This window comes from Clytia hemisphaerica, unplaced genomic scaffold, assembly GCF_902728285.1.
Source record: "Clytia hemisphaerica strain Z4C2 unplaced genomic scaffold, Clytia hemisphaerica genome assembly, whole genome shotgun sequence".
In the NCBI taxonomy this organism is placed as follows: Eukaryota; Metazoa; Cnidaria; class Hydrozoa; order Leptothecata; family Clytiidae; genus Clytia; species Clytia hemisphaerica.
Genome location: NW_027103621.1, coordinates 1,721,188 through 1,733,981, shown reverse-complemented (window position 1 = coordinate 1,733,981; position 12,794 = coordinate 1,721,188). Strand labels below are relative to the sequence as shown.

At 34.0% G+C, this 12,794-nt stretch overlaps 2 protein-coding genes across 2 annotated transcripts in view; both read left to right on the top strand.

The window, feature by feature from the left end:
• Positions 1-12,794, top strand: part of LOC136802342 (TBC1 domain family member 9-like) — a 73,819-nt gene that overhangs the window by 41,046 nt on the left and 19,979 nt on the right. The gene's annotated exons all lie outside the window — the stretch shown is intronic.
• LOC136802340 (uncharacterized) lies at positions 7,674-10,507 on the top strand. Its single transcript, XM_067059065.1, has 2 exons — positions 7,674-9,346; positions 9,866-10,507. The coding sequence occupies exons 1-2, from the start codon at positions 7,712-7,714 to the stop codon at positions 10,505-10,507; spliced, it is 2,277 nt and encodes a 758-aa protein (XP_066915166.1). The 5' UTR covers positions 7,674-7,711.

The following is a 12,794-nucleotide window of genomic DNA, read 5'->3' as shown; positions in this document are numbered from 1 at the left end:
GTTTTCAAAATATTCTTCGAGTAGTTCTTGAGAGATGGGGAATGCAATTGAATAAGTTTGATCCGTTTTGGCTTCAAGTTGATTCTCTGTACTGGCTGCAACCTTATTAAGAGAACATAAATAATAAAAAAACGACAAATTCTTCTGAATTTCAAAAATATTTTTATTTTTATTGAAAAATTCTCAAACAACAAGACCCAACTAGAAGACTCTAATCTTTTCATAAAGCTTCCCCTTTCCCGGTGGCTTTCACTTTTTAGTGTTGAACTTGCTGAGTAATTCTCATGTAATTTCTCTGGGTGATTTTATGTTAGGCTTTGAACGACGAGGGTGATTTTCTGCTGCTTTATCAGCCATGAAATTACACAATATTTGAAATTCTTTACACGTGGGATGGTGTCATATCCTAACTCAAAGCACAGAAAGACCACTCAAGTAACGCTTCCTCTTATTCAAATTGTTACGATATATTTTTGTGCGATTCAAACAAAAGACGGGGGTTTCTTTAAATTGAAACTTATTTTTAATTAATTACTAAGCATTTTGTAAATAATTTCCGTCATTAATTAATCTGTTAAACGGCAGACCGTGCAATCTTTCTCATTAAGTACAAGGGGGGTCATTTTGTACTATTTCCGTTACTCGTTCAAATGCTTACAAATTGTCCAATCGTGCAAAATATCTTTTGATTTTCCACAAATTTCTAGCATCTAATGGTATTTTTGTCTCGATCCTCCGTCCGATATATTTTGATTTTCCACAATGCATATTGGCGCCACTTTCTAAATTGTTCTGGAATCATTCACGATTCAATGAGTTTGCAGATTTTACAAAGATTATGTAAGGTTGCTTAACATTACCTCAATCTATAAGTTATTTCGATCAAATGGTCAAGTTTCTCTATGCAGCTCCCCTGCTGACACTAGTTAAAATGCAATGGTAACTTTCCTGTAACTGATCGACTGACAAAACTAAAAGTTTTAAAAAACGATAAAACGATAAAACTTCAATGACTTTTCAATTCAGCCTCGTTGGTATCTAATACGGGCCCGACGGAAAAACCATAAAAGTGGGGAGGCTGAAAGCTCAAAATGAGATAAATTCGCTAGGAATTTGAAAAAAAAGTCTCATTTACTCAAAAATGGGAATGCTCAAGTCTCCCCAGTCTCTCTGTTTCCGCCGGGCCTGTAATAAAGTAGTGTATCCATTAGCATGACCTAGACAGAAAAACCAGTTGGGTTCTTTTTACCCTAAAGTTACATAATTGAGTATTTTGAGAGCTATAAATGGAGACAATCGTATTAAGTTTTGTGGTATCGACCAAATGTAATACGATTTTTGACCAATGAAATATTATACACATAACGGTTTTGCATAAGTGCCTCCTGTTGACCCTGGCCTTTTTAAATTTGATATTCTTGTCGCCTTTACACATATTAATTCAATCATAGAGGTATAAAGAAAGACAGGAGATGAATTTGTCGGTAATTGGTCGTTAAAGTTTTTTTGATTTCTTTTATGTAAAAAATCAAAAGAAATTCTAGGCTCGCCCGATGAAATAGGACTTTTTAGTAGAACTCAAGTTTGCTCTGAACATTCTTACTATCAGCATCGAAGATTTCCAGCCTTCTAATATACAAGAATAAAATAAAATTTAGCTCCACAAAATAAGTTTGCGTTCAATTTTGTCATCCATTAAATTTTGTTTGAAAAGATATTTTCTCAAGCCAGAAAATGAAAAGTTCTTTATAAGCACACACAATTTCAGACCCAATTTGTAGACAAAAAGTCGCTGGAGAATTTTGGAGGTAAGTATTAAGCAATAGAGTTCACCTTGAAGAAAATGTTGATCGAAAAATCTTGTCATTTGATGAAGGATTGCAAAGTTTACAGGCCCTTTTTTAATCCAAATATTTTCTTACACCAATGTCAGAAACAATGAATCTCGTCCCATTTTATTTCCAACACTTAAGTTAGCCAATAAGATTTTACCTATCAACAAAAGAGCTCATTAAAAATGCACGATATATGAGATTATGAGCATGCATACCTTGTAATATTTTTAATCGTAGGGCGAGCATGGTTACAATAGCATACTTCTCCTGTTTCTTTATACCTCCATGATTCAATGTAATATTTGTTCGAAATATTTTAGTTGAATCTTGTTTCCCTGCAGGATTCCCCCATACAAGGATATTGACCAAGTAAGCGCTACAATGGACCGTCTCTGCTAAACTTGAACCCAATCCCCTTTCAAGGAGCTGGTGACCCTTACGAAAGAGGAGGGTCAATTCGCCTCAAACAATCTCAAAAAAAATATCTATTTTAGGTGATATTTAAGACAATCGGAAATCTCATTTTAGATTCAGTTTGTTACACCTTAATAACGAGATTTGAACTACAACCTCAATCCTGTTTCTTTCTTCATGAATTATAGAAATCGTTAAACGGGGAGGAGCAGGGTATACTCAATCTCATCCAAATGGGAAAGTAAAAAAGAGCAATCTAAATTAAATTGTCGAAACTAATCCTTTACAATTCAATTGGAGGGGTTAATAAGAGCAAGCAGTACAGAAAAAGAAAAAAACGAAATTGCTGTCTGATAACAGTATAGAAATGTCATATTGTCTCATTGTCTAATGGCGTCTGACATCGAAATCGATCTAAATTACAACGAAATAGGGTATTAAATGACATTGACGACATCATCATCATCATCACAATAAGAGGGGTGGGAATCTCATCAAACTAGTTGTTCTCTTTTTTTACTGGCTCAACCCATCCATTTGATTTTTAATTAATTGGATGTTCTTTTTTTTTTCCCCAAAAACCTTTTTCGTCGGATTGGAGACCATCGGTGTCATTGAACTTAAAATTCCCTGAAATTGATTTCTAGAGAGTTTCAAAACCCAACAGCAATACTTGCATTTGTATTCATATTGCTTTATTGGTATAAACAGACCTCACAATATGATACGAAACTTGATGACAGATTCCTTCGACACTTTGAATGAAATATATTATTTATTGGACCTTATTGATAGATTTACGATCTTGTTAAGTAATTTTCCCTGGCTTGCTGAGGTCAGTGCCTTTAGTCACCCTAAGCGTAATATTTGAAGTATGTGAAAACTCTTATACATTTAAAGACAGACATGGGTGATTGCAAAATTATTTCAACCATAAAACGCAAAAAGTACTTCCCTGAAACTGCCACTTTATTTATGTATTTGTAACCACAGTAACCTACCTACGCATTAAGAGTCCAAAAAGTATTCAATCAATGAGTTTCTTTCATCTCTAAGATTCTGCGGATGAAAATTTCAAAATTTGTCTACTCGAGTAATGGACCTTCTGGAACAAACTTATTTGTTACATCTAATCTCAGTATACGGTACCTGGTATTAGAAGTGGCATATCTAAACACTTTTTCTATAAAACATAAGGCTTGAAGAACTTGAAGTGCTATTGAGTACAGAAGGCTTCAAATCCATACATTTTTAGAACATTCTACGAATGTTTCATTGTTTTCTAGAATATTGCACTAAAATACTGGAAATAAGTTAAAAAAAATTCATAAACATTTTTTAGACTATAATTAAACCTGAAAAAGGTAGAAACGCCTGAAGGCTCGGGAAGTGAAAGACACTATCAATGACATCGACTCCAGAAAGCATAAATAGAGATTTGAAAATTGTTATTTAACCAAGGTTTAAAACACGCTTGCAGTCGCGTGCATAGCCTTCTTGTAAGCTGACATGATGTTTATGATATATATTGCTCTTTATTTTTCGTCATATATGTTTTGCAACCATCAACTTATTCTTTCTAATTTTTTTCGAGTCATCGTGAAAGAACTTCAAAAATGTTCGAAATCCGATGTCAAAAGTCACGCGAGTTCGAGACGACTTATAGATATGAAATAATTAAAGATAAAATCAAAATTATAAGTTCAATTAAGAAAAAGAAAGCAACAACTGCTCCGTCAATTTTAAACTTTGCCTTAATACTTGGTATTCAAAACAAACGACTTTTTATAAAGTTTTGTATTACAAATTGGTTAGGTATTGTTTGAGTCTTTAGTAGAGCTTAAAGCTCCATATGTTGCTTAAGCGGGGGCTGACTCCACCCCCAAAAATACCATATATCATCACTTTCTGGTTTGCTTTGTTTGGTTTCTGTTCAAAGCTCATATCATTAGTCTAAATCAAATTTGCGATTATCCTCAACGTAATTGGTCTTTGAAGGGTTGTACTTCAAGGCCACATGGTCAACTTGAACCATATGCTTACTCAAGATGTTGGGAACTCGACGGGATAACGCAAAACTTTTCTGTCTCTTATGTCTTCTGACATTATATCAAGGATTCAACAGTTCATTGGTTGTGCAAGTGATGTTTTGATTGATTTTACATACGTCACGTCAGCCAATCGACTGTCAGCTCTATTGTAAGAAAACACTGTAAGGGTCCATTGAATTTGATGATTTCCGATGCTCTTATGTTAAATATAACACCATGAATTGGGCGAGTTGAGTAATCGCACAATCTGTTGCTATTTCCACACCACTAAACCTCAACTTAACAATGGTGGTTGGATTTTGATTTCCTCTGCTTTTTAATTAGAGGAAAGGTCCAAGACCAAAATTATTTCGGCTCCATTTTAATTACCCGTTACCTAGCTAAAGTCTGTTTCATTATAATTTGCAATGGGGACAAAAAAGGCTATAACTTTATAAAATTCAAATTAAATAGCGGTTTTGTGTTTGTTAAAAAGACAAACAGGAGTGGAATATTATGATCAAAAACTTTCTTGTTGTTTCTTGATAAATTTGGGCCAAAAAACGGCCAAAAAACGGGTTTTTTGGACTTTGTGAAAAATTGGATAATTAATTTTTTCTGATTTTTTGCATGAAAATAGGGTACCATCATAGGTAAAAGATGGCTCAAGCAGATTTTTGCAAAAAAGATTTGTTGGCTCAAAAAACGCATGTTTATCTATAAGAATCACTATTAATAAGCATACACCAATGTTCTTAGTCAAATTACTCAATTTTTTATGAGATGGATGTATTTTTTTGCTCATGAGGGTTTAGATTTGAAGACTATGTGTGTTTAGACAGGAAATTTTGGTTGCTCGGCGTGTTTTTATAGAAAAACTGGCCAAATTCGATATTTTTTTATAAGCACATTATCAATTACTTAGGTATTAGTTTTTCTCGAGATTAGCTCTTTCATTCTTTATGATTTTTTGCACAAAGATTCATAACTATAAACCCTTGAATGTAACGGAGCCCGATTTTCGAAAAAAAATGTTTTTGGGCAAATTTGGGCCAAAATACGGCCAAAAAAAGGGTTTTTTGGACTTTGTGAAAAATTGGATCATTAATTTTTTCCATTTTTTTTTGCATGAAAATAGGGTACCATCATAGGTAAAAGATGGCTCAAGCTGATTTTTGCAAAAAGGATTTGTTGGCTCAAAAAACGCATGTTTATCTATAAGAATCACTATTAATAAGCATACATCAATGTTCTTAGTCAAATTACTCAATTTTTTTATGAGATAGATGTTTTTTTTTGCTCATGAGGGTTTAGATTTGAAGACTGTGTGTTAAGACAGGAAATTTTGGTTGCTCGGTTTGTTCTTATAGAAAAACTGGCCAAATTTGATATTTTTTTATAAGCACATTATCAAGTACTTAGGTATTAGCCTTTCTCGAGATTGACTCTTTCATTCTTTATGATTTTTGCACAAAGATGCATGACTATAAACCCCCGAATGTAACGGAGCCCAACTTTCGAAAAAAAATGTTTTTGGGCAAAATTTGGACCAAAAAACGGCTAAAAAAAGGGTTTTTTGGACTTTGTGAAAATTGGATCATTAGTAATTTTTCTGATTTTTTGCATGAAAGTAGGGTACCATCATAGGTAAAAGATGGCTCAAGCTGATTTTTGCAAAAAAAATTTGTTGGTTCAAAAAACGCATGTTTATCTATAAGAATCACTATTAATAAGCATACATCAATGTTCTTAGTCAAATTACTCAATTTTTTAATGAGATATATGTTTGTTTTTGCTCACAAAGTCTTGAATATGAAAGAATATTTCAAGAGCATTAAATTTTTGTTTCTAAACGTCTTTTTTTTAAGAAACAAACGACTAATTTTGATAGATCGTCACTAATTGTGTTCTGAATGATTGTTTAATGGTCACGTCGCATAGATATCAATTATATACACATGTTAAATGCTTAACCAGGTAGGTCCATAAAAGTATCACTTGTTCATCTTCATTTTCCATCTTCGTTTTTCCATCTTCGTTTTTCCATTTTCTTATTTTTTTACTTTTTTGATAATATTTCACTCCGGATTATCTTTTCAACGAGTACAAAACCGCTATCTAATTCGAATTCTATCAAAAATTACAACTTTTTTTGTCTCCGCTGTAAAATATATCGAGACAGACCTTAAATGAAAATGAAGTCTCGTTGATTGTCACCAGCTGTTCAAGATGAATATTCCCTTTACATTAACCTTCGTTCTTGCCCGAAGATTTTTTCCGGCATTTTTTCTCACACACCTTTCTATTTTTGCACGAAAACATAAATGATATCGATGTCCAAGATTGAGATGGATTGATTTTTCAATAAAATAGATTTGTTATCGAAATTGTAGCCGCTCGAGCAGCCCTTAGTTTGTTTCTACCCTGCAGTGACTATTTCTTTTTTTATTTGTTTTTTATATTCTATTAGTGACCTTTTATGTCACGGCTCTTTCACAAAATCCGGGTTTTGTAATGACCAATTCGATTTGGACCAGTCCTTTTGCATGTTCAAGGATCATTGCCTCTTAAAAACCGTTGTTGTTTTTTCAATATCAAAGTTGTGTAAATTACACAACTTTGATTGTTTATCTTCAACTCGACTACTTTTGAATGCGTACTGTATGGGAATTTCCAAGCCAGTCGAGGTAATCGAGATAAAAAATATCACGAGATTTTTAACACAACAAAGTATAAACAAACTGTTGGAAAGAGACCAAAAACATTGTTTATACTTTATTGTGTTCAAAATCTCGTGATATTTTTTATCTCGATTACCTCGACTGGCTTGGAAATTCCCATACGCATTCAAAAGTAGTCGAGTTGAAGATAAACAATAACAGATGGATTTGCATGTTCAAGGATCATTGCCTCTTAAAAACCGCAAACGTCAGAAATAATGTTTTGTAACAAAACTTCTGTAACAGTGGACTAATTAGTATTGAAATCAATAGAGTCATAATGGTCAGCTAGTTGTTTTCGAATGAAACTGGTTCGTTTCATTTTTCCCAGTTATCACTATTTTCTGTTGACATTGTTAGCATCAACTAAACAAAATATGTTTATTCTAAAACTCCTCTGCGTATCATATGATGTTTCTGCTTGAGTTGTATGTCTTCGAGAATGATTTTTATACAATCTTTTCTAACATGCACTTTGCTTGTTGGTTAACTTTTGAAAGAACAATTTTCTGTTTAGAATGTCTTGTTAAGAATGAGACCTTGGATGGTTCAGTCACTTCTTTGCTTGTATTTTTTATTTGGAGTTTGACTTTATAAATTTTATAGATGGCTTTGGTAAACACAAATTTCCTTTCTGTAATGATTCAATTGTAAACTGTTAATTTTTCAGATTTTTCCAAAGAAACTAAACAGCAATATTTGTACTCAAGATATGGACAGAGTGATAAGTTGGTTGTCAACTTTAGCTCCTGAAACAATCGATCCAAGCAAATGCACCAAACAAAATTCACTCTACCACCAAATCTTGAAAAACTCAAAAAAATCACTCAGTAAGCAAGAACAAATCTTTAATCTTGGTAATGGCCAAACCTTCAATGACCCGATCCTATCTGCTGAGTATCTTCTCCAAAGAGAATACGGAGACTCGTTCCTCTTCCATCCTACCAAGCATGATGCGCTTTTTATCCCGCCCGTATGGACATCGAAACAATTTGAAAAGCAGGACAACAAGTTATCTACCAACAAAGGTGTAGTGGACACTACACATTCGCAAATCTCTGTACTTGATTTTGAAATCGATAAAGATTTAAAGAAAACTTTGGATAACCTTATCGAATCATCTCCCTACCACTGGTTCACCTGTGAATTCGAAAGCTTCATGACTTCTCAAAGTGATGGGAACCCCATTAGTGATGACATTAAAATAAACGAGCAGAAGTTTCAAGATTGGCTTTCAAACGTCAAGCTCATGTATATGATAGTTGAACAATTCAAAACTGAAAAACTTACCTTGCCCTCCACCATCGAAAAATTTGATACTTTTCTTAAAGGATGTATTAGCGAACTTATACGGATCGCACCAGAGTCGGAACTTACAGAAGAGCTCTCAAGATTTTCAAGATCAAGAAATGGAAGAAAATCGTGCAATAAAATGAGCAATGAATTTATTCAAAGTAATTGTCCAAGAGATTCAAAAATTCGATGGATATTTGATATGTCTTTCTCAGTCAGGGGTGAGAAGGTTGAGCGTTGGTTTTTCGACCAATTAGCCTTGGAAAACAACGATATAAATGCTGATGCTTTGCTGGACCTTGTTGTTCTTACTAACACTGATATTTTCAGAAACCTCAAAAATCGTATGAGCCGAGAGTTTGACCTCCTTATTTTCTCTTGGTCAAGAAAGTTGATCATCGGTGTTGAGATGAAGCGGAGTATGAAACAGGCAGGGCACGCTGTTGATCAACTTGATGAATACCTAAGCCTTTTCGAAGAATACTTAGGTGACCAGTTCGGACCGGGCTGGACATTTTTTCCTGTTGTCTGTTTAGAAGAAGAAAAGCTCACAATACAAAGTCATCATTTTATTGACATGCGCACTGACATTAAACAATGGTTAGCAAGTGTTCTGTCGAAGTTCCCAGAGATGATTTATCCAGAAGCACCTTTAATTCACCCTGTCGAAGGATTGAAAAAGGTTCTTCAAATGATGCTTTTTGTTCTTCACGTGTCAAAGCCAATCACCGCAACCACTTGGTTTGATTATATCACCAATGCAATAGAAGTTGTGTCAAGCCGAGACAACATAGTTTTCTATTCAAAGAATCAACTTCCAGTCTTCATAGATGACAATCCACGTTACAACAAACTCATCATTACCGGTGGCTATAGTACAGGAAAAAGTTTCCTTCTCAAACAAAAAGCTCTGTTGTTGAATGAAGACCCTGAGTATCGAGGGAAAGTGATGTACGTTTGCCGCTTCGGAAGCACAGACATGAAAAATTTATTTTACTGGTCTGTAAAACATGAACTTGAACCAAGAGGAATCACCGTTAGACAATTGAACGAGGTTAGCTAAGTCTTTTATTTTTTAAGTCTATTTTCTTTCTTAAGATACTAAAAATTGACATTTTTCCTTTTTTTTATTTCGATCGTTTTAGCCCTACCCAATAAATATGAAAATTCTAAATACAGATTTAAAGGTTTTGTTTTTAAATAAGAGTGATATCGTTTGCTTACTCATCATTTTAACAAGGTTTTTCACATTGGATTGACACGTATGTGGAGCAAGATTGGTCAGAAAGAGGAAAAGAAAAACATTTTTTCGCTTACATCAGCATAATTTATCAAAAGGTAGACACTGTCCTGATATGAAATATGTGTTTGATATGAAACGGGAACACTTATGTAGAAATAAAACCCTTAATATCAGCAAGGATCACATGTTCTTAAACGAAGCGTGTCATGCTTTTTATTTTAAACCAGCAGAAAAAGTTATCCTTTTTCTTTTACAATTTCTAGTTTCTCAAAATCTTTTTACCTACTTTATTATTATTTTTAATGCTGACACTTCTATGTCCTTTTTAAGATATCACAAAGTGACTTGAAGCAGATGATAACTTCAGGAAAAGTCAAAGCGCTGTTCTTCGATGAATGGCAAATTGATATGGAAGAGATCAAAGACATTGCTGATTCTATTTCGTTCTTTTGGATTGTACCCAATGCAACCAACCAAAAGTATCAAAAACAAAACGACCTTAGTGAAGACTTTGAGTTCCTGCAGTTGACTTATAATTTGCGGAACGCCGTGGAAATTGTACAGAAGTCTGAATCAATCATTGAGACGAAACCGTTTCGATACAGAGAAGGCCTAGCACCCACTCCACCGAACTTCCCTCGTGGTGTTCCACCAGTCTATATGAAAACTATTGAAGAAGCCATTGTCCACGCCCGAAAAATAACTTCTGGAGGTATTCTCCTGATCGCTAAAAGTTTATGTGATGTCCCATTACGGTATATTCGTGATGAGGAAACTGAACTTTACAGTCAACTGGAGAATGTTGTTTTTCCTGTTGATAAAAATCTGGATCCAATTCAAACTTTGAAGGAGGGTAAAGTTTTGATTACGAATCCAGACTTTGTTTCAGGGTTTGAGTGGCCTACGGTCATATTTTTATCAAACAACCGAATCACGCTTATCTTGAGCAGCATGATTGCAATATCGTCTTGAGATGTACCAACACCCTCATCATTGTTGATGAAAAGGAAGTTGGTGCTGAATACGCAAATCAGAAGGATGTGTTATTAAAAGGAATCTCAAGAATCGACGAAGAGAAAGTTGAGGTTGAAATCGCGAGATTTTTACCTGAACACATGTCTAAGATATGTGGTATTATTAAAGAGGACGTTGGTCGCTTTCGTAAAGTAGGTCAATCGTTGATGCCTCGTTTTTTAGAAATGTGCGAGGAGATGTCTATTTGTAATCCAATAGTAATAACTCAGGATAAATTGATAAATGATAGCCCAGGTAAATCGAATGGACATAGTGAAGAGAGCGTTGGCGACAATGACACATCACTGAGTTTGGAGGAACTGGGTGAAGTCATTTTAAAAAATTGTGATAATGAAGTCATATCATACTTTGAAACAATTGTAGAAAATTTAGCAGGCGTCAGAGGCTCACTAGATAAAGCTTTAAAAGATGTTGATGTTGAAAATGCATCCCCTGAACTTATCACAGACACTGCTTTACAGGCGTTGAATCCTGAAGTAATACAATCGCTCTTAACTGCCTTCGGAGTCGATCAAGAAAATCTTCCATATATACCTTTAGATTTAATTGTTGCAGCTATGAATGAGGAAGGATTGAAAAAGTCGTTTTCAAGTTTTATTTCCGGTCTTTCGAGTGGGTCCTTTGACCTTTCTAAATTGGCTGATCTCTCTTCGAGTATTATACCCAACATGGTGAGAGCTGCTAAAAAGATGACAAATAAGAATGAAAAAGACGGCGAAGATGATGTCGACGGAACGGAGGGAGGTACGGATCAAGAGGAGAGTAACATCGAACAAACTGTTAGTGAAACAGATGAGATAACAACCGAAAATGAAGAAAAGATTGAAAAAGCTCTCGAAGAAATTGAAGATTTGGACTGAGTGCAAACCTCTTAAAGTTAAATTTTGATAAATTTTAATATTATTAGTCACAACAGCCTTTAAAGCCAGCTCGCAACTTCTTATATATTAAATGTGTTGAAATAAATCGAGCCTCACTAAAGCCATTTTTTTGTTTTTTAACATCAGTGAATTTTCGTTTAATCTATTTGTTTTCTTTGTTGTACTCAGAATATTAGGTACTTCAAAGCAACTATAGGCTACATCATATCTTACTTCGTTTCGAGCGTAAAACCTGGAGCCTGGAGCTGTCTATTGTGTAGACTAAGCAATTACAGATTATAATTTTCTTGGTAATCATTAGTGTTTTAATATTATTACGTGCATCCTTGTTTTTTCATAAATAGTACATATAAACTTAAACTAAGACAGAGCCAATCAACAATGAAGTATAGCCGAGACCTTTCCCAGCCAATAAAAAGTGTTCATTCGGTTATACTTCATTGGCTTTACTTTATTCCTTAGACCCCTTCATATTTAGACAAAAACAATAAAGACAATATCAATTCAACGGATTAGAATAGGTGGATTAACTTCTCTCGTTGCTCCCAAGAGAGATCCATTGTCTTCTAATTGTTACAAGAAAAATCTGTAAATGACTCTGCGCACTCCTCGTTTAGTTTTTTCATTGTTTTTATAAGAACAATTTTCCAATTTATATAGTTTCGAAAACGAATTTGTCCTATGATTCGATCAATTTTGATGATTTTGCAAATATTTTAAATCCTGCACTTAAGTTTTAGCATCAACAAACGCTAGACCAGTTTTAATGTAAATTTTTAATCTTTTGTCAATGGCAATCTTCAGATAAGTGAAAATTAACGTATGGTCTTATAACTAAGAAACTATCGATGGGTCACGAATGGGTTGCATACTGGTGAAAGAAGACTGTATTTAGAATTAGGAAAATAAATTTCAAATTATTTGGCTAATTTCTGCATTGGATAGAAAGGGCTAAAAAAGTGCATTTTCTTATTTAAAATGTACCACGTGATACGTAATGACCAATGAAAATGTTGAAAGTAATGATTTTTTACAACTTTTTTACAACTTATCAAGTTTTAATTGCTAGCAAACTCGTAAAAAAGTTTGATAACCTAACGAGGAGTGTTTTCTATGAGTTCTTAATCCACCTATTCTAATCCGTTGATCAATTGAATGATCTTCTAAATCTGAGCTTCTTTTCTTATATGCGCGTCTCACTGCTACCAATTTTTTGTATTGTAATTTTCTGTTTTTATGATTGCAATGACGTCATACCACTAATACTTTGAAGAAAAGGTCACAAATTAGCGTTGATTTGTAAATTAGTTGAGGAATGTTTAAGGAAAGCTTGGTCTTGTTCC